At 53.6% G+C, this 21,036-nt stretch overlaps 1 protein-coding gene across 1 annotated transcript in view; it reads left to right on the plus strand.

Annotated features, from left to right (window-relative positions):
* Window positions 1–21,036, plus strand: part of Lrrfip1 (LRR binding FLII interacting protein 1) — a 58,901-nt gene that overhangs the window by 4,284 nt on the left and 33,581 nt on the right. Inside the window, exons 2-12 of the mRNA XM_033763993.1 lie at window positions 216–316; window positions 1,519–1,611; window positions 7,965–8,131; window positions 8,224–8,408; window positions 9,289–9,356; window positions 10,184–10,294; window positions 12,692–12,778; window positions 15,121–15,138; window positions 17,917–17,964; window positions 19,032–19,076; window positions 19,549–19,599. Coding sequence (XP_033619884.1) covers window positions 216–316; window positions 1,519–1,611; window positions 7,965–8,131; window positions 8,224–8,408; window positions 9,289–9,356; window positions 10,184–10,294; window positions 12,692–12,778; window positions 15,121–15,138; window positions 17,917–17,964; window positions 19,032–19,076; window positions 19,549–19,599 — 974 coding nt within the window. The remainder of the gene's footprint in view (window positions 1–215; window positions 317–1,518; window positions 1,612–7,964; window positions 8,132–8,223; window positions 8,409–9,288; window positions 9,357–10,183; window positions 10,295–12,691; window positions 12,779–15,120; window positions 15,139–17,916; window positions 17,965–19,031; window positions 19,077–19,548; window positions 19,600–21,036) is intronic.

Raw genomic sequence — 21,036 nt, forward strand, 5'->3', positions numbered from 1 at the left:
GGCCACGCTGCTGCCCCCGCTGGGCCCCGGGCCAGGAGGAGCCCAATGCCCCACCTGGCCAGGATCCGGCCAGGTCGGAGCTGCGTGTGAGCTGGAGTTCTCTGCAGTTCCTCGCTTGGAGTTTTACAGAGTGCAGCGCCCAGGAGAGGCGACTGAGTGGTCTAGAGCACCGTGGGCCGGAAAGTCCCCGACCGGGGCCCACTCGCCATTCTCAGGCTCCTCCGGGGTCACCAGGATCCTCAGCTGGAGCCCCCTCAGCTCTCAGTGGCGGCCCTCGATGTGGGGTGATGTGGTCTTCACCCTGGAAGGGAACCGGGTGAGGAAGGCCAGTTACGGGCTTTCCTGCAGTTTGTGGTTCTCAGTGGGATTATTTTAAAAGTAAAAAGGTGCAGTTCAGAAAAAAAAAGTTAGAACTGCGGGGGCGTGCTAATTTCCGGTCTGTCAGTGCTGAACCATGGTCAAAGTGTGAATCCACAGTCCTTCGGCAGCCTTACTGGGGCACTGGTCAAGACCTACCCAGCCCGGTGACCTGGGGGACCTGACTAGGAAACATAAAAGGGAAGTGTAGAACCCGATTTTGATGAACTGCATCAGGAAATTAAATTCCTTGCTCAGGGCTGTTGGGGGTAGTTATTTATTGCAGTACTGGGCTTTAAACCTAGTGCCTTTGGTCTGAACTATACTCTGAGTCCTTTTTATTTTGAGGCAGGGTCTCACTAAGTTGACCGGGCTGGGCATGAACTTGGGATCCTCCTGCCTCAGCCTCCCAGTGTGCTGGGCTTCAAGTGTACACCACCACGCCCAGCTTGTCAGTGTTTTTAACTGCTGCTTGTTTCGGGGTAAAATGTCCATTTCAATGTGCTGCTTGTATGACCTGTGTAGTCCCAGCAGCCGGCCAGGCCTGGAGCTGGTTCCTCCCACCATCCTGTTGAGTTTCTCGGTCACTGGGATCCTACAGACAGATCCTGGCGTCCCTGTGGGCCAGCCAGCCATGATTCTAGCCCCTGAGAACCACTGAGTGCGTGGAGGAGGGAGGAGTAAGTGCCGAGCCAGGCGGCCACGGGGACGGGCACAGGGCAGGAACTGAAGTGACTGTGCCAGGGCAAGCTGTGCCTCAGCTCCAATGCTGCTGGAGCCAGGTGCATCTGGGTGTTTGTTGGCCATACCTCCATCCCTCACCCCCAGAGCCACAATCCAGCAAGCTGGAAACCAGCAAGGGGCGAGTGTGCACGTGTATGTGTTACACGGGTGTGTGGCCATGAGCCCTGCTGTCACCCGGGGTGGTCATTTTTAATCTCTGGTCTCCAAATTCTCTGCAGCCTGGCCCTGGGGTAGAGTAGGCTGCTGGGTCCTTGCAGAATTCTCAGTGCTGTATCCTCTCACCCTTCCAGGCCCCTGAGTTCTGAAGTGTACAGTGGACCCTTGTCTTATGAGTTCTCTTTGTTCCGGAGGGCTGGTTGTAACTCAAGTTGGTTAGGCTCCTCTACACCGCCCTCTAAGAGTCTCTGCTGAACACAGGCAGAGCTCGGTGTCCTTGGAGAGATGCTGGCCTGGGATTTCTCAGTGAACCCCACAGAGGAGAGGATGCTGTCACGTTCCTTCCAGGGCCTTGTAAGGGTTAAATCTGTATCTGAGACCAGCATTCGGGTTGTAACTCAAGATTTTGGTTCTAAGTTAAAACTAAAATTCTAGTTGTAGCCCAAGTTGTTTGCATGTTAGGCTGATCATAACTCAAGGGCCCACTGTATTTGGCCCCAGGGTTTTCCAGTAGGAATTGTGAACCTGTGGAAGGTGAAGGTTTGGTTGGCTTGTTTTGGGTTTTGGTAAATAGCAAAAACTTTATCAAGAGAGACGTGGGCAGCAGAAATCGCTGGAGTCCCCACCCCAGGTGGGCAGACAGTAGGAGGCTGGTGCCATTGCGTTGTGTGCTGTGTCCCCGGCTCCTGGTGACCAGGGCTCTGGTGAAGCAGAGGGGCTGGGGCTGCTTGGGTGTGGAGGAAACTGGTGGGCAGGAAGAGGCGGACGACCAAGGAGGAGTCCGGGCTGCCTTTGCAAGTCCTTCTGCCAGTGCCCAGCACGGCAATGGCAGAAACCACGTTTCCTGAGCTGTCACAACTTCCTCATGCCCACAGAGCTTGTGTCACCTCCACCTCTTTACACAGGCTGTGGGGCACACTGCACACCCCTCTCCGGGTCCCCGCATTTGGATATGAAGCAGTGACTTGGGCATTTTCTAGTAGTGTCTCAGGGACCCGTGCACACCCACATTGACAGCAGCACAGTGGCTGACAGCTAAGCCCTGGAAGCAGCTGTGCGGCCATCAGTGTCTGTACACTGTGGAGTGCTGCTCTGCCACAGAGGTGGGTAAACCCAAGGCGCTCACTCACAGGTAAAAGGGATGCCCTGGGAGACCACAGTGTGAAGTGAAGTAAGTCACACACCCAAGTCTGTCTTACGTGAAAACCAAAAAAAAAAAACAAGAGGTGGGGGCGTGTAAATAGACTGTAGGTAAGTTGGAAGTAGGGAAATCTTTTTCAGATGGATGGAGGGGCAGGCGTGGTGGCACACACCTGTCATCCCAGCACCTGGGAGCCTGAGGCAGGAGCGTCATAGTGAGTTCAAAACCTGCCTGGACTACGTGTACTGGAGTACATAGCGAGAACCTGTCTCAGAAAACAGCAATAGAAAACCAAGCAATCAAATGGATAGGGGAGCAAGAGACATAAGGAGGGGAAGAAAAGAATTGGAAAAAATGAAAATAGAGCTTTTGTAAATGGAGAGGGGACCAAAAGTTGGAAGCAACAGAGAGGAGTGAAGTGGTACAAAAAAGTTGAGACTTACTCTATACATGTACCGACTCCACAAGATAAATGGAGTCACAATGTACTGCCGATATGTCCTAAAAAAGATAAACCCAGTGCCCTGCTGGCCGTGGTGGTGCAGGCGAGTAACCCCAACACTTGAGAGGCCAAGGCAGGATGGTCGCTGTGAGTGTGAGGCGGGCCTGGGCTGCATAGTGAGACCCTGCCTCTAAACAGTGAAAACTAAAGACAGAGTGACCTGCTCCACTAGAAAGGCTGCATTTCCCTTTTTCTCTAAGTTGGCTTCTGTTCAATCTGAGTTTAATGTCGTACAGCGGAAGCCTCCTTAGCAAACTGCTCGAAGGACCTGGCCATCTCAACTGCCACAGGAAGTAGAGTTATTTCTGGCTGCAAAGCTCCTCCCTCTCGGACCTCCGGGCAGAGTAGTACCTGACAGAGCAGAGGTCTGGCTGCAGCAGGGCAACTCTGGCTCCTCAAAAGGCAATGTTCTGAGGGCCTCTGATTCCAGATCTCTGTGACTCAGCGTGTTTGTTTATGGCCCGGCTCTCCCTCATTCCGTGTTCCCCAAAGATCTGTTCGTATTTGAGGGATGGACGCTGAGCCCCGCAGCACTTAGCTGCTCCAGCTGCTGCAAGGGGAGTGGGACAGGATGACTTGCTTTACTGCAGGCCAGTAGGGTTTTGTTTGTTTTGAGGCAGGGTCTCACTGTAAATACAGAAGCTCATTTTCATAGAATGGATTTACTTTCAGGATTCAGAATCTAGATGGAATTAAGTAAGTTAGCATCTTTCTTCCAAACTGAAAACATACACATACATTATTCTGGACATATCCAAGTGTGTGTATTTTTTGTTTTTGTTTTTTTGGTAGCACCTGGGATTGAACCCAGAGCCTCACCCATGCTAGGCAAGTGCTCCACCACCAAGCGACTTGCCCTAGACCTTGTTATTTTATTTCTGAGACAGAGTCTTCTTTGTTTGCCCAGGATGGCCTCAAACTTGAAATCCCCCTGCCTCAGCCTCTCTTGTAGCTGGGATTCCAGGCATGCATTGTTTTGCCTGGTTTCCAAGATTTAGTAATTCATAATCTCCATGTGATTACAGACCACTATTCCAGTCCTCCGCCCCAGGCCAAATTCCAAAAGCAACAAACCAAAAATAAGAAATACACAGTCAAAACAATACTAAAAAGCAAAACCAGAAATCCACCCAGTAGCACCATGTGTGTTCTGAAATTTACTTGTTTACTTGTGGACTGGCCAGTGCCTCTGTTACTTGACAGCTTCAAAACCAAGTTAGTTTTCCCTTAGATCTAATGCACAAATACTTAGTAGTAGAGAAGTGATTTATATTAAATTACTATAACGAGTACTGCTGCTATTTGGGGTTTTTTGGTTTTGTTTTTGATTTGTACTGGGGATCAAACTCAGGACCTTGCACTTGCCAGGCAGGCTCAGGGCCATTGAGCTAAATCCCTGGCCCCGTTTTGTTTTTTAAGACAGGGTCTGGCTGTGAAACCCAGGTTGGCCCCTAACTAGCAGCATTCCTCCTGCCTCAGCCTCCCAAATGCTGAGACTGCAGCATGCAGCATCATGTTCCACACCCGCATGCTGCTGTTCACCTTCCTTCCTCTGTATGTTTGTGTGGTGGGGATTATGGGACACCACCCTTTCTGACCTGTGCGTCCCCCACTGTCAGAGGCCAGGTAGAGGTGCGATTTTCCTAGCACTAGAGAAATAGGAATGGGCTGGGGACATCCCCTCCTGCAGCCCTCCTGGCTCCAGGTTGTATTTCCAGCACGTTGAGAACATGGAAGCAAGGAGGAAGAGGTGCTCATCTCAAGGAAAAGTAAATAAATCATCAGCAGCGAGACTAGAAATTCATTTCTGGGGAATGTACCACCTTTCCCCCAGCAGGTTCTCCTGGGCCCCTGCTGGGTGGGCCTGCAGTGCTCAGGGCCCCTCTCCTGTACCCTCACCTTCTTCTTAGCTGGGCGTGGTGGCTCACGCCTGCAGTCCCAGCATTCAGGAGGCTGAGGCGGGAGGATCACTGCAAGTTCAAGGCCAATATGGGCTGCATAGTGAGAGTATGTCTCAAAAATCCAAAAAGTTAACTTCCTCTGGGCTGTCCCGAAAGATACCCATGAGTAGTAAAGGTAGCGACGTTTTCCAGGCCTCTCTGCCAGGCCTGGCAAGGATTTTATGGAGCAGCTCTGAGCCATAACCTCAGGGAAGCAGAGGAGAAGAAACAGCTCAGAAAGGCTGGGACCTTCCGGGCCCTCCATCTCTGCGGGAGGCGGAGGGGCCCCAGGCCTGCCCCTGGGAACAGCGCCTTGGGCCAGATCTGGCAGGAAGTCCTTGTGCAGAGGCCCCTTTGGCAGCTCTGGGTCTTGCCACCAGGACTGGGTGGCAGGGTTTCTCTTTACTAGGCAGTGTCAAGACACAAGCCCTTGTTCCCCAATACAGGTGAGAAGTACGCATTTTTTCCACCTTTTTTATACCTGTTAGTTTGGTTTTGTTTTGGGTTTTGGTTCTTTTGAGGCAGGGTCTCCCTTTGTAGTTCAGGCTGGCCCTGAACTCACTGTGTAGCTCAGGCTGGCCTCGAACTTCTCAGCAATCTTCCTGCCTCAGCCTCCCAAGTGCTGGAATTACAGGTGAGCACCACCACACCTGGCTCTGGTAGTTTTTAGAGAAGAGAATGTTCAGTGAACTTTATAAAAATAAGGTAGAGAATTAGGTGGGCATGGTGGTTCATGCCTATAATTCCAGCACTCAGAAAGCTGAGGCAGGAGAATCACCTCCAGTTCAAGGCCAACTTGGCCTACAAAGCGGGACCCTGTCTCAAAAAATTTTTAAAAATTTAAAGAAAGAAAGGAAGGAAGAAAGGATGGATCAACATCAAATGTAGAGATTCGTTTGTGTGGAAGAAACTGAGGAGCATCATTATCCGGTGCAGTACAGCCCAGGCTTGTGCTGTGAGGTTGGGTGCAGCCACGCCCACCCCTGCACTGGAGAAAGCAGCACTCAGGTTTGTTCCCCATTCGTACTCTTTAAAGAAGCTGCTGGTCTGTAAAGGAAAGCCATGGCTATTCCATGGAAAAGTGAGGGAAGAGGTCTGCGAATGAGCTGAGGGCCCACCAGGTCCACAGAGTCAGGACACTCTCACTCACAGAGCCTGTTCGCAGCTTCTACGGTGAGGGCTCTTGTCCAAAAATGAAGTCATCTAGAAGGGCGTGGCCATGCACCCCGGTGTCCAGGCACTCCAGGAGGCAAAGACTGGAGGACTGCAGGTTCCAGCCCAGCCTGGTGTCACAGCAAGACCCTGTCTCAAAATCCAGCATTTCGGAAGGGCTGGTGTCAGCCACCCCACCCCAGTTCAGCTCTCCAGTGCATAGCCCTCAGTGGTGGCCAGGTCTCCCCAGTGCAGCCTCCACCTGCAGAACCTGGGCCTGGGAGCTCACGGCTTCGGCCTAGAGAGCGGCAGCTCCCAGCCGCCCCTGCTGGCTTAGAAGACTGCACAGGGCTTCTGGCCCAGGCTCAGCCCGGAGTGGCAGGGTGAGGGCTTTACTGAGACCACTGCTTTCTTGGAGAAGTTCAGCAGAATCTGAGATTCTGTACTTCCTTAATTCTGATTGATATGTACTGTTTTAAGAAAATTAAATAAAAAAGGAAGTTAAACCTTAGTCTGTAACTTTCTATTTTCCGTATCTTCATTCAATTATTTATTTATTTTGGTTTTTTGAGAAGGGCTATTGTTATATATATGGTTCAGCCTGGGATCCTCCTGCCTCAGCCTCTGGGAGTGCTGGGATTATAGGTGTGCCCCCCCCCACTATCCTCTGTATCTTCAGGCACACGATAAAAGTAGATGAGTTGGTCCTGTAGCCTCCGTGCCCAAGCTAAGCACTGGACCCTGCTTGAGAAGCCTGCAGTGTGGACCAGGACAGTGCCCTGCTGCCCCCAAAGTGAGAAAGCTGTGGTTTTCTGCTCTGCTGGGCTCACCCCTCCCCCAGTGCCTCTGCACCGAGCTGCAGCCCCAGCCCTGTTTTGAGAAAGGGTCTTAAGTCCATAAGTTGTCCAGGCTGGGCTTGAACTTGCCACCTTCCTACCTCAGCCTCCCAGAGTGCTGGGATGATATGTGTCACTGCATGCCCCCTCCTTCTTTAAAAAAAAACTGGTTTCAGGGGCTGGGGATGTAGCTCAGTGGCACCGCACATGCCTGGCAAAGCACAAGGTCCTGAGTTCGATTGAGCTTGGGTGCCCCCGCCCACCAAAAAGATGTTCATAAAAATTACACAGTGTTTTTTTTTTCCTGGTGTCGGGGCAGGGGGGTGATTAAAACAGTGTCTCACTGTGTAGTCCACACTGGCCTTGAACTCATTCATGGTAGTCCTCCTGCCTCAGCCTCCTGGATGTTGGGGTTACAGCTGTGCACCACCACGTCTGGCTAAAAGATGAGTGTTTCTTTCCGCACAGAAATGAAACGCAGGTGGCAGCCAGGGGCCTCAGCTGCAGTGTTTGCCCTGCTTTGTTTGTTGTCTGCGTGGTGGGTGTTTCCATAGAAACAGATGTCGATGGCCAGAAGCACTTCCTGTTGCAGCTTCATCCTCTCCAGGCTGACACGGAGTCACGTCGTGACCACTTCGTGTGTGCTACAGGAGCAGGGACTCTGCCTCCTGTCCTGTCCTGCTTCCTCCAGGACACGGCCGGGAGGGAAGCCGCCGGCTCTGAGACAAAGCCGGTCTTTCTGCGCTGCAGTTAGGAGTCCTGTTAGTCACCAGGGACTTTACCTCCTTCACACTTTCAGAGAGGTTAGAAATGGGCTGGGGAGTCAGCTCAATGGCGCCATACCTGCCTCGCTAGCACAAGGTCCTGAGTTTAATCCCCAGTTCTCCCCCGCTAAAAAGGTAAAAAGTACAGAGTGGAATCATGGTTACGGCAGACCACAAGTCTGAGGGGAAACTTTACCGGCTTCTCAGTTCCGCTTCATTCCAAACCCTGGCAGCCATGAAAGCATGGCATGAACTGAGCCTGGCCTCTGCGTGTGGCCCGCTTCGGCCACTGGTGATGGCTGTGTCCTGGCCACTCTCACGGGGCGCGTGACCATGTGGCAGAGCCCTGGGCCCTTCTCTCCATGTCCCCAGTCAGCCCTAGTGTGCGGTGACAGGATCCCGCCTGGCCCTGGGAGCCGGCTCGCCCCGCCTGGCAAGGAAGTGACGGAGGATGTGTCTGCCATTTCCCGAGACCCGGGCGTGGAGCGGGGTCCCCCAGCTGTGGTCAGCCCACTGCTGCGCTGTGTGCGTAATGCAATGTAAAGGGGGCTCAGGGCTCAGGTTTGAGCCATCCAGAGCTCTGCTGCTGTGGAAGCTCTAGGGACACTGACACCTTGGAGCCCTCCCTCAGCCGCTCCACCCAGGAGTGGCTTCAGCCCTGTGGGCCCGGTTCAGGGGTCCCCAGCAGGGGAGACACAGCTGTGGGAGCTGGGCCATCAGCCGGCCAGGCCCCTCCCTTGTCCCGCCTGACAGGCAGCGTCCAGCACTCCCAACAGGACCGTGCAGGGCTTGCCTTCTCCTGCCTGCAGCCCCAAAGTCTGTATCTCTGACCAGTCCTTCAGGGAGACGGGTGCTCTGTAGGGGTGACGTTGGACAGCCCTGTGTCCCCGCCCCATCCGCCATCCCCTAACAGCCATGTCCATCACACCGCTCTTCCCAGTTAGTTTAAGACACAAGCAGGGGTGACGCACACCTATAGTCCCAGCACTTGGGAGGCTGAGGCAGGAGGATCGCTGCAATTGAGTTCAAGGCCAGCCTGGGCTCCACAGCAAGACCCTGTCAATAAATAAATACATGAATGAATAAAAGCCACATCAGAGATGACAGTGTTTTGCCCTTAGATATATTTCTGGCTGCCTCCTCAAGGATACTCCCAGCTTGGGCCGAGTTGGGAGGCCTCCAGGGCCCAGGCAGCTGTGCCAGGAAGCTGCGGATCCAGGGCCTTGAGGTGGCAGAGGATAAACAGCCATGCTGGGTCAGTGCTTGGCCACGTGGAGAGGTCACGATGGCTCGCAGAGCCCCGCCTGCTTTTGCAGGCTGGTTTTGGAACCTGTGCAGTCCACTCCTCATCAGAGCTCACATCCCCGGAGTCCATCCTTCCTATCCCGCTGCCCAGCATCCTCCCACCCCAGCTTCACTGGTTGCTGTCACCTCCCATGCTGTGGGGAGCCAAGAGGGGTAGTGGCGGCTGCCTGGCCCCAGGTGTGCAGGCACCATAGCCCCGAGCTGCATTGTTCAAAGTGGGGCGCCCTAGACTCCACAGGCTCTGGAGGTGCCCTGGTGGCGGGGTCTCCTGGGGCTGCTCCTGCTGTGGGCTGTGGGGCCTCATCTGACTGAGGCCTGCACATCTGTGTGCAGTGGCGGCATTGGCCAGAGCACACAGGTGCCCCATGGCTGCCTGCCCTCCGCTCCTCAGGTCCGGCTGCTGTCCCTCGGGACACCTTCCTGGGCTCGGGGATCGCCCACATCCTCCCATGCTGCCTGGTACTTGTCCCGCCACAGTGGCACCAGCCTGACCTGTGTCCTGAAAATCCCTCCCAGCTGTCCCATCCCTGTGGGCGCTGGCAGCAGGAGGCCAGTCTGGGGCATCCCTTATTAGCAAACAGTGAGGTAGATGAGATCACAGTCACCCCTGGACCTGTTCTTCCTACGTCCCCTTCTCCCCACCCTATCTCTCGGTCCCCTTCCCATTTGCAAAAGATCTGCCTCCGTTTCCTGATGTCTCTTTTGTTTACTTGCACGCTGTTTCTCACTTGAGAGGAGCTGTGTGATGGTACTAAGCCTGTGTGCCTGATTTACCTCCTCAGCATTACAGCCCTAAGGTGTGTCCGTTTTCCTACACATGACCCAGTTCATCCTTCTTGGTGACAGAGTAATGCTCTGACGTGAAAGCAGGCTCCCAGGCCGTGGCCTCACATGTGCCATTTTACATTGTAAGGAAGTGTGGGTCCAGGGAGCTTCATCTCTCTTTTCTTTTTGAGACAGCACCTCACTGTGTAATTCAGTGTGGTCTCAAACTCCCTACACAGCCCAGGTTGGCCTCGAACTTGTGACAGTCCTCCTGCCTCAGCCTCCCAAGTGCTGAGATTACAGGTGTCGCCACCTTGCAGCGCACTTGGCTCCTGGACCAAGCACGGGCCGGGGCTTCGGCACTTGCACTCTTTGCACTGTTTGCTTCGTGCTTGGCCTTGTCTGGCTCTGAGTATGGTGCCATTCCAGAGGTCATGTTCTGGTCCTTGTCCCTTGTCCCCTGCTGTGTCCCTGAGTCAAATGAGCTGCACTGTTGAACCTCGGTGTGGCTTTCCTGGCAGGTGCATCAAGCAGTGCTGAGTTTCCGGGCATCTGGGCGGAGTGCTGTGCCCACGAAGATGGGCATGCGGTGCGTGGATTTGCCGGCAGCGTGGCTGTTGGGCTGTTTGCAGGTAGATTCCAGGAAGCAGAAGTCACCACTTCCTGTCGCCGAGCCCTTGGTCTCCAGGCCAAAAGAGGTGCAGGAGCCCAGGGCTTAGGCCAGCGGGGCTTTTGAGGCCCTGCCGCAGTGCTGGGAGGCCGATTTTCCTGAGGTCCAATACATCTGGTGGGGTGGCTGCCCATGTCTCTGAAGGACCGCAGACCATAGCGGGCCCTCCCTGTGGATGTCATGTCAGTCCCAGCAAGGTCACTGAGCCAGCCTCCTGACTTTTAGCCTAGTGCTACTGTCCTTCCAAGCAGAATGCAGTTTCCTGCCAATGTGGGATGGGGGTGCCCTGTTCCTGCTGGCCATCACCTGGGAGCTTCTCTTGGCTCCTGAAGGTCTCCTCCTCCTGGCAGCTTACTTTATCAAGGGGTTCAAAAGCCTCTCTGCCCCCAGCTTCTCTGCCCTCCCCTGACTGGGGCAGGCCCACCCTGCGCAAACCGAGTGACTGTTGATGTCATCTACTCGAAGTTTCATCCACACTCCAGCAGAGGGGTAACAAAGGCACGTACACAAGGGTCCAGGAAGAAGTCTACCAGCTGTGCCCCCTTCTCCCCAGCCTTTCCTCGCTTGCAGGCTACCCCATCCCAGCCCCTCCTGTCCTGCTTTCTGCCTGTGATGTCACCACTGTCCCTTGGGCTCTGCTGTCCTGTGGCGCTTGGCAGAATCTCAGTGAGAGGGGCTGAGTGCTTCCACTCCGAGTACTTTGCAGGCCCACGCTGACGTGGGTGTGACCAACTTCCAGCATGCTTCCTCCCTTCTCCTGGCCACTGTGGGTCTCAAGGGCCCAAGAGGCCCTCCTCAGGGGTGACTGGCCTGGAAAGCTGCAGATGGCAGCAGCCAGGTCTCGGGTCCGGTGCAGCTGGGGTTCACAGCCAAGGTGAAGCCCAGCCCTGCTGTGTGGCCCGACACCACCAAGCTGACAGGAGTCTCACAGGAGCCACGGCAAGGGATGTGGGACCCCAGAAAGCCACCCAGGACAGGCCAGCTGTGGCCACCTCTCACCGTGGGTGGGGATTTAGAGAGCAGTTTGTGATATAGCACACACATGGGTGGGAGGCAGCACCCGGCCAGCCCCAAAGCCCAGCCCTGTCTCCTCTCCTGGGCTCCAGTGTAGACAGTTGTTACCCAGGAGCAGCGAGACACCTGAAACCACAAACCCACAGAACACTTGCATGCAAAGAAGGTGGTAGAAGACCTGAGTCTGGAATTCTGCCTTTTCTGCTGTCTGTCTCGCGCAGGGGGCACAAGCGCCAAATTTATGAGCTGTGAGACGGCACGCAGGAGCTGGCTCCAGTTCTCAGGCGCTGTCCTGCGGAGCCTGCGACCCTGAGAGGTTGTGAAACCCAGGCAGCTCTGCAGCCCAGCCCTGCTGTTTGGCTCCTTAACTGTCTGCTGGGGAAACCAGGGGTCGTTTATTTTGGCCTAAAGGGAGCAGGCTGTATTTGGAGCTGGCTCTGGGGAGATGGGGTCCCTCCTCAAGTCACACTGTAGGTGTGTGGGGTCTGGCATGGCCAGGGCCTATGCAGAAGGGAGCCCTGAGAAGACAGGCGGGCTGGGCCACAGGCTGGACCTCCTGAGCTGGGAGCTGTGGTTCAGTCCATTCCAGGGCTGGGAAAGGCTGGGGAGAAGGGGTCCGAGCTATTCCAAGCTCCGAGCAAGGTGAGGCCTCCTGAGCATGGGCACTGTGACTCAGTCATGGTCAGGCTGGTGGTTGCTGAGTGGCCAGTGGACAGGTCACGTATGTGCGGGGAATGTCGCACTCCTCTGAATGATTCAGTTTGAAAGGAAGGAAGAGTACAAGTAAAAGAGCAAAACTAGAAGGAAAAAGTGGAAACAAAGCTTGTCTACATAGGGAGGGGAGGAGAATTGAGAGGGGAATGGAGCAAAATAAAATAAAATCTATTAAAAACATTTAGGAATTATACCTGGGTGTGGCAGTGACACCTGTGATCCATCACTGTGGGATTGGGCTGAGGCAGGAGGACCGCAAGTTCCAGCCCAACCTAGACTTTGTAAGACCCTGTCTGAAAATAATAGGGAAATAGATATGCACATAAATAACTGGGGCTTGAACACAGCCCAGTGCAGAGGCCCTGGGTCAGTCTCCAGTGCTGCAAAAATAAGCAGCATGTGAAGTGCTTCTCTCTGGGGTTTTCCATGTAATGTCGAGGAGAGAATCCCGGGGGTGGCGGGGGTGAAGCCCGGACAGGCAGTCGGTGCTCTGATTACCACCGCTCCCCAGCCTGATGACCCTGCTGACTCGTGAGCCTGAGATTTATCACTGTCTCTTAGACTCCAAGCAGGACTTTCTCCCCACCAGGAGCCTATCCTGCTCCCTAATAAGATTTCCGGTCTGTTGCAGGCAGAGGCCCGGCTCGCAGCAAAGCGAGCAGCCCGCGCTGAGGCCCGCGAGATCCGCATGAAGGAGCTGGAGCGGCAGCAGAAGGAGGTAAGGCTGGGGTCTTGGCTGCTCCCTGTGTGGTGGTTTTAATTTTAGGCACAGGCACCTGTCCCGGTCACACTGACAGGCTGCAATGTGCTTGCGAATGTGGCTGATGTGGAGGTCAGGCCAGGGGTGCCACCCCCCGGATGACAGGAGACCTTCCTGGTCCTGCTTTCCAGCTACCAGGAGCCCAAGGAGCTGGGTCTGAACTCCCAAGGTCTCACTGTTGACCCAGGACATAAGCAGAGCCTCTGAATTAAAATGGGCAAGAACAGGTTGCTGCTTGTTTGAGGGCTGGCCCGTTTGGTTTAGATGAACTTCCCCAGAGGTTTCTGCCGCTGGACCGGGCAGGGCTGGGAGTCACTCCTGAGGGATCTGGACCCTGGAGCCCACCCTCAGTGCTGGAAGTCAGCAAGGCCAGGACCCCAGTCGTGTGCTCATGTGGGGCCCAGGAGCTGCTGTCAGCCTGTGCCCAAAGGACCCTTGCAGATAAGATCTGAGAGTTCTGCACTGGGCAGAGGTAATGACCATCTCCAGGCTGCTTTTTGCCCCCACTTAATGGCTGCACTCTTCTTTGAGGATTAGTGGCAATGTTTCTAACTGTAATCATTTCTTTAAAAACATTTAATTTCCATCCTTACTTATGAGTAGAACTGATTCACATAGATGCCTGCAGAGTCCCTTGCAGGAAGTGCTTGAGGAGAGATAGGGGTACAGGCCGGCACCTGGGCGGGGATACAGCAATGTCTCCCTTCTCCCTTCCCAGTGGAGAGACTTCGCTATGAAAGCCCTGTGCTCCCTGGCACCAGGCTCCAGGCCCACGATAGACAGCCCTGTCTGCAGTAGAGGCACAGAAAGGGCAGCAGCTGTCCACCTGGCTTCTCCCCCATCGGGCTTGTGTCTGGGGCGTCCCAAGTCCAGAGTGTCTGTGTGTGCAGGTCCAGAGAGAGGGGAGCAGCCAAGGGCCTGGCTATTTTTAGAAGAAGCCATATAGTTTGAGCTTGCACCATCCGATAGCCCAGAGCAATGGCATTTCAAGTTGTTGATTAAGGTTAAATGAATATGTTTTGGAAGACCTGTGTTGATCTGTGGGCTGGGTGTTTGGGTGTAAAAATTCCCCTACACATGGGTGCCTCGGAGGCCAGCAGGGGCCCCAGGGTGTCTGAGGACACCCAAGGGATGGAGAAATGCGGCACCAGCTAGCGGTCAAGGTTGTCCCCCAGCACGTGTGTGGAGCATAAGGGGAGACAGAGTGGGGAAGAGTAATCTGGCTGCTGTTTTCCAGACTTCAGACCCCTGTAGCTACCCCAGGCAGGGCCCTGGGATGGTTGCAGAGGCTGTGAGCTCATTTTGCATGGAGTTATTGGGGCAAATACATGCAGAGGTCCAGCAGGAAATCCCAGCGAGCCTGGAATGCCACAGGAGAACCCACACTCCTAAAAAAAGCAGCAGGGCTCAGTGCCTGTCCGTTCCATTGTAGCAGGCTGCTGGGGTCTCCGTGTGCAGTGCACTCACCTGTGCGCTGCCATGCAAGACCAGAGATGCTAAGTTTCTGCTCGTAAATCTTGGCAGTTCTCTGAGCGACATCTGACTGAGGTGTGCTTTGCGGAGGGAGTGCACACGAATAGGTGTCTCGGTCTTGGCCTTGTGAAGTGATTGCTGCAAAATCAGAAGAACCCTCTGAGGCAGAGCACTGTGTCCATGTGCAGTAACCAACTCTCCTAGTATCCGTCACATCCTGACAGCCGCTTGGCTCTGCTGGAATTCTCCTGATGTTCTGAGTGTATTTGTGGGAAGCAGCACCAAAGCTGCTTTCCCAGCCAGGCGTGGTGGTGCACACCTGTGATCCCAGCTCCTGGGAGGCAGAGGCAGGAAGGTGGCTACGAGTTTGAGGCCAGCCTGGGCTACACAGTGGGTTCAAGGCCAGCCTGAACTGCATAGCAAGACCCTGTTTCTAAAAACCAAAAAGGTCGCTTCGTTGTTTGGGAATTTTACTAATTGGCTTTCCAACTATGTCTCTACTGCTTTTAGTTGAACTTTATCGCTATGGAGGGAATTTCAGATATAGGTCAGGAGGCTCTCTTCACTCTCAGGGTGATCGGTTCCGTACTCTATTGCAGCTTCCTCTAGCAGATGGATGTGCATGCATCCGTGTCTCACCAGCGTCTAAAACTATGAAATGAGTGAGGAAATGACTGGCCCTTTCAGTGGAACTTAGGACATTTTGATTAATTTTTATCAGTTCTCATTTTTTTCATTTCTGGTTACTTACAGAACCTTCCTGATGTCCCTGCTACTTTAATCCTATTTCTTTTTCTTTCCTTTTTTTCTTGTGTCCCTCTCTATAGATCTATCAGGTTCAAAAGGTAGGCTCTTCCTTCATTTTCTATTTGCATGATGTGATCCTTCGCTGCTGAGGGCCTGGTCACCTTTCAGAAACAACCCCACACCGAAGATGCCGGGGTCCTCCCTGTTTGTCCCTGCACTGCTGTGAGTTTGTCTGAGGCGGTTGCCATCCCCATGTCTGCCCATGGAAAGCCACGGTCACACTTTTTTGTGACCTGTATCCCCATTTTCCTTAAGTATTAGGAAGTCTGCCCCCCAAAAAATTCTGAGACAAAATTATATTTTAGAATTTGAGGAACTTTTAGAAATCACATATTGGATGAGAAAGATCATCTTTCTAGGTAGCTTTATTAGAAAACCCTAAATTCTCACGTTGAGAGATTATTAGTTACTGGTTTTAAGTCTGGGTAAGAAAGGAGATGAAGACAGGACAGCCAGGCCCAGCAGCGTCAGACAGCCCTGCCCACCCAGGTCAGGAAGAGCCCAGCTGGCTGAGCCGCCACTGGTTTTCAACACTGAAGTGCAGTGGGGCACAATGAGCCTTTCCCATCAGTGAGCTTAGTTGGTTACTCGGATGGATTTCTAAATGAATTTATTTAATCTCTAAGTAAAGAACAACTCTGAGCCGGGCATGGTGGCTCACACCTGTAATCCCAGCACTCGGGAGGCTGAGGCAAAAGGATCGCTGTGAGTTCGAGACCAGCCTGAGCTGCACAGTGAGTTCCAGCAGTCTCAACTACATAGTGAGAACCTGTTTCAAAAAGCCAAAAAAAAAAAAAAGAACAACCCTGTTTTTCTCTCTCAGAGCAGCTAAGAAAATCAGAAAATGCTCCCGAGTCTCAGCAGCCAGGGTGACAGGCCCTTGGGCTGGGTCCTCAGTGAGGGTTCCCTGAATACCCCTCCTGCTAGGGTGGGAGCTGGCTAGCAGCCGCAGGATCCATCTGCGCTACGTTCCTGTGCTAAGCACCATGTAGATCTGTGCCCCCAGTCACCCCTTGAGTCAGGAAGAGCTCTTCAGGTTCAGGCTGACCAGAGCCTCCCTGTCCCCACAGAGCAGGACGCAGCTGTCCCAAGCTCTCCAGGGCCTCAAGCTGGTCACTCCCAGTGGCATCTGTTCCTTTTCTGTTCCGGATCCCTGTCAGGCTTCTTGTTTTGGTTCGCGGGGACAGTGACAAGGACTCTGTCAGGATGTGAACTGCACAGCTGCAGGAGCCCCAGGGTCCATGGCAGAGCTACACCCGATCACCTGCAGCCCCAGGAAGGGGACATCAGCCTTCCCTGACTCTTGGGCACTGAGCGGTGCCTCCCCTTGCATCCGAGCTGTTTCTGAAAGCCAAGCCCCTTCTGCACTGGCCTGGCTCCTGCTTCCACTGCATGACCTGCTAACCACAGCTCATGTGTGTGACCTGGAGTGAGCATGCTGGGGCCGCCCGCTCTCCTGCTGTCCCTAGGTGCCCTTCCCCATGGATGTTGTGGGAATCAGCTGGAGTCAGAGCCACCTGTGACAGGTGGAAGAGTTGGAGGATACTTGGCGCTTCATGTAGATGTAGAATGAGGCAAAAAGATAGAAAAACTGGTATCATACTCCTTTAGGAATTCAGTAGCCTACGAATTTATATAGATCTTCCTCATTAAAGTATATCTTCTTTCTGTCTTTGTAAGCTGCAAGAGGAGGACATTGCAGTCTCTGTGTGAAATTCCGGAAGTTGGTGGAAGGGCAGAACTAACCCTAACTGAAAGCTGCTGCCCTCACTGAAGTTAAAACACAACTTGGTGTGAGGCATTTGCTTTTCGTTTCCTTTCCAAATTTATAATGTAAGGAAATAACTTGCAAAAGAAGATAGGGCTCATGTGGCTTTTGGCATTAGTTTGGTTCTGTTGGCTTTTAAATGCATTGTTGAATCCCCCCAAACTTCTTACCTGCTGCCATCTCTAAGAGAAAGACAACACCGAGAACCACATATCTGAAGCCTGACCCGCCTTTCAAAGTGAAACTAAGCCAAAGCTAGCAGTGGCATGTTTCAGTAATTAAAAAGCATTTCAAAAGTGACCCTGTTCTACGATCAAGTTTTTCCCTTCTCAGGGTAAGACCCTGCTGTACAAAGACAGAAGCTACAGCTCTGTTGCATGATGCAGAGGCTTGCTTAACTGTTTCTTCAGTTTTCTATTGGAAATCAGAGGCAAAGTAAGGAGAACGGCACAGCTTTGGTGTTTAAGGTCACGGCCCATCACCCCGGACTGTGGAGTCACTGTGCCTGGTGACTGACGGTCACCCAGAGCTGTCCCTCAGTCTGGCTTGGGCCCCATGGTCGGGATTAGCAATGTGAAGACAGGCACTGTGGGCAGCAGCCCAGGAGCCGCCCGTGCGGGTCTGTGCACTTCTCCCACCCAGAACCTTCCTGTGCAGGTGCCGGTTAGAAAGACAGCCCGCTCCCCCGAGCTCTCCTGGGGGCAGCTCAGGCCCCCGCTCTCTGCTGGCTTCCTCCTTCCTGGTGTGTAACACGGATGGCTCTGTGCTTGTCCTGAACAGGGGGACTCTTTTCTGGCCTTTGCAGCCCAACAGCTTTAGAGGGGCTGGTGAAGGCTGCGGCCTGGGGTGTTCTCAGCGAGGTCCCCTTGGCCTACAGGGCTGAGCTGGGGGTTCCTCTGCACTGTGCACTGCCCTGCGCACTGTGACCGCTTTGCCTGGCATGTGACCCTCACGGGGCGGCGTGGGGCGGTGGGACATGCATGTGAGAGCAGTCTCTTCTGCTGCCACTGTTTTCTTCCTGCCTAATTCTCTTTCCCTTCTTTCTTAGAAATATTATGGGCTGGATACTAAATGGGGTGACATCGAGCAATGGATGGTAGGCCTTGAATACAATCTGAAGACTTAAATGCTTTATAATTTAATTCTTGTGTCGTGTAATTATGTGGATAGATTCCCTCTGCACAGTATAATTCGATGCTGAGAGCTCTGCTTCCGGGCCCGGCCCCATCTGGTCCCCACTGTTCATGTGGCCCAGTACAGCTTGTGTCCTCTGTGAACCAGTGGCCCGTGGGGCTCCCACCACAGTCTTCCCAACTTCCTGGGGCAGAGGACTCCACTGGGAGCTGGGCCGGGCCCCTGGCAAGCACTTCTCAGTGGAGCTTCCCGTGGCATTCCAGGTGAACCCACAGAGGCATCAGCCTGATGCGTGGCTGCAGCCAGCTGCCCCATTCCCCCCATCCCAGCCTTTGCGTATCCGCAGCTGGCTCCCCTCATCCCCTACACCCTGCTTTTGGGTGAGAAAAGTCCCTTACCTTCCCTGCCCATTCTGTCTGGTGGCTTCACAGTGACCCCTGTCTACCCAGGTCAGGTGGCACTGTGCTCACCCCCACAGGGAGAGCCCCATGGCGGTCCTCATGACCTCCTCTGGCCCCCAGAGCCAGGCTTCCTGCTCTCATTAATTCGCCCATCCCTTCCCATCCTGGCTGCTGGCCTTGCTGGCCTCGTGATGCCCCCTGAGGCCCCAGCATCTGAGCACCTGGCCGGGATGACAGCACTGCCTGGTGTCCCTCCACACAGACAGCCTCAGGGACGCAGGTCCCCTGCCACAGCCATGTAGAGGACAGGGCCACATGCAACCCAGACTGGCCACTGCTTTGGCTTCTCCTGATGAGGAAGAAGCTTTCTGATGCTGCTGCCTAAACAGAGGCTCTGAAGTCAGCCTGCCATTTAAATAGACCAGATCAGAGGGCTTAGAAAAGATTAAGATGCAGCTCCTGCCCCCAGCATGAAATGCACCAGTCCTGTCCTGCTGAGTACCAGCCCCTTAGAGGACATCTTTGCGCCCAGGGGTCTAGTTGACACCTTTAAATCAAGGCAGAGGAAACAGTATGGGCTCTGACTCTGTCCCTGACACTCTCCTGCTCTCCCTCCTTGCCTCGGTAGGAGGACAGCGAGCGCTATTCGCACAGACCCCGGAGGCGCACGTCGGTTAGTAGTACCCTGCTTCTCACTTCCTGGGCCTCGGCTGAAGCCCAGCTCGTCCTGAGTGGCTGACGTAGGTATTTACTGATTCTATAACGCACTGGTATCAATGTCTAAACAAAGACTGTGCAGTCGGCCTCCAGCATTTTAACCTGAGCTTGGTAAGGACAGTGTGTTTGGGAAATGTGAGTATTCCTGGCCTTTTCAGTGTCTTTTGCTATCAAATACCCGTGAGTCAACTTCTACAATGAGGTACCAGGGGCTTTAGGGATAACTTAGCTAACTTACCTGTGATTTAAGTGCCATCACTTTAAGAAGTTGAATTAAATCATGTTATCCATAGCAGGCCAAGGCAGACAAAGCCCGAGCCGGCTGAGCTCACCGGGCTGCCGGGCTCCTGCAGGGATCAGCCGAGGCCTGGCCATGGCTCTGTCTACAGGCTGAGTTGGCAGCTCACGGCTCTCCTTTCTCCCAATAGGCCTCAGACGAAGACGAGCGCCTGTCAGTGGGCAGCAGAGGCAGCCTGCGGGTCAGTACTGGGGCTGGGTCTGCATGCACAGCGTGTGGCTGAACCCCACCTTCCCTGGTCCCTGGGGTCTGACAGCAGGTACCTAACTGAGGAGGTGTTTTTTAAAAATCCAGTCACTGGGGTTTCTTTGCTATGGTAAAGAAGTCACCACTTATTAGCATCTTTCTACATCACAGAACCACCACACCTTGATCAACAGTTGTCTCCAAATTGTTGGTAAGAAGGCACATTCCTGCCTTTAGCAGGTCTGATGCTTGTTACACACTTCCAATAAAATGGCCCTCTCCGTTGCCAGGCCCCTGGTGGCCCACATCTGTCGTCCCAGCAGTTGGGAAGCAGAGCAGGAGGACCTCAGGGTGTCTGAAGCCAGCCGGGGTGACATAGTGAGTTCAAGGCCAGCTTGAACAATGAAGTGAGATCTTGTCTCAAAAACAACACAAAACAAAATTGGAATCTCAGGTTATGCGGCTGTCAGTTTATTATTCAGTGATGATTTTTCATAGCTGCTGGAGGCTGCCTGGTAAAAAGAATTAGGCCTGTGTCTGCCTCAGGAACCTTTCCTTTTATTAATGGCTTGAAATCTCTTTGTCACTGGCAATTTAATGGCAAATTATTTTTATATATACATCTGTGTCAAGGTGTTTTCCTTAGATGGTCCAAAAACCCTCATAATCATGCTTGAAAAGATCGTGAGTGCTCGGAGGCCAAGTAGAAACTCTGCTTTGTGGTGCCTCCCCTTAGTTCCCCAGAGCGTGCCGGCTTCATTACAAGGTCAAAATTGCGCCTCCTGCAGGTCGGAGCTGGGCCTACAAGCAGCTGCCCCTTTTCCCTGAGAGGCTGCGTAGATCATAGATCAGAGGACTGCTTCCATTGCTGTGCCAATTAAACCACAGTTCCCCCCCTTGACTTCCTGTGCACTGAGTGCGTCTTATGCGACAGCTGTCTCAGGAATCACTGCCCTCAAGCTGTGCAGCCATGCACACTTTGCAGCACTGAGAGCAGGCGCAGCGTGGTTTTGCCTAGCCAGTCACAGTTCCCTTGGGATGGGATGGGATGAGATGCAGCTGTGACTGTGTCCTGAATTCAGAGCTCGGTTTGCCAGGCCCAGGAGGCCGAGCCCTTGAAGCCCTGTGAAGGGACCAGGGGAGCGGCTGGGTGAGAGCAGGACTGCCCAATGGATCTAGCATCTGGGACCCCATTAGTGACATTGCCAAGAGGACTTCTGATGGCAATGGTGAGAGCAAAACCTTATTGATAAGGCCGGGCTTGGTGGCACATGCCTGTCAGCACTCAGGAGGCTGAGGCAGGTGAGCCCTGAGTTCAAAGCCAGCCTGGGCTACTTAGTGAGTTCAAGACTAGCCGAACTACAGTGAGAACCTGTCTCAAAAAAGAAGCAGAACAACCACCAAAAAAAAAAAAAAAAAAAAAAAAAAAACA

Source organism: Fukomys damarensis, unplaced genomic scaffold (genome assembly GCF_012274545.1).
Source record: "Fukomys damarensis isolate Sample0158 unplaced genomic scaffold, DMR_v1.0_HiC HiC_scaffold_16, whole genome shotgun sequence".
NCBI lineage: Eukaryota > Metazoa > Chordata > Mammalia > Rodentia > Bathyergidae > Fukomys > Fukomys damarensis.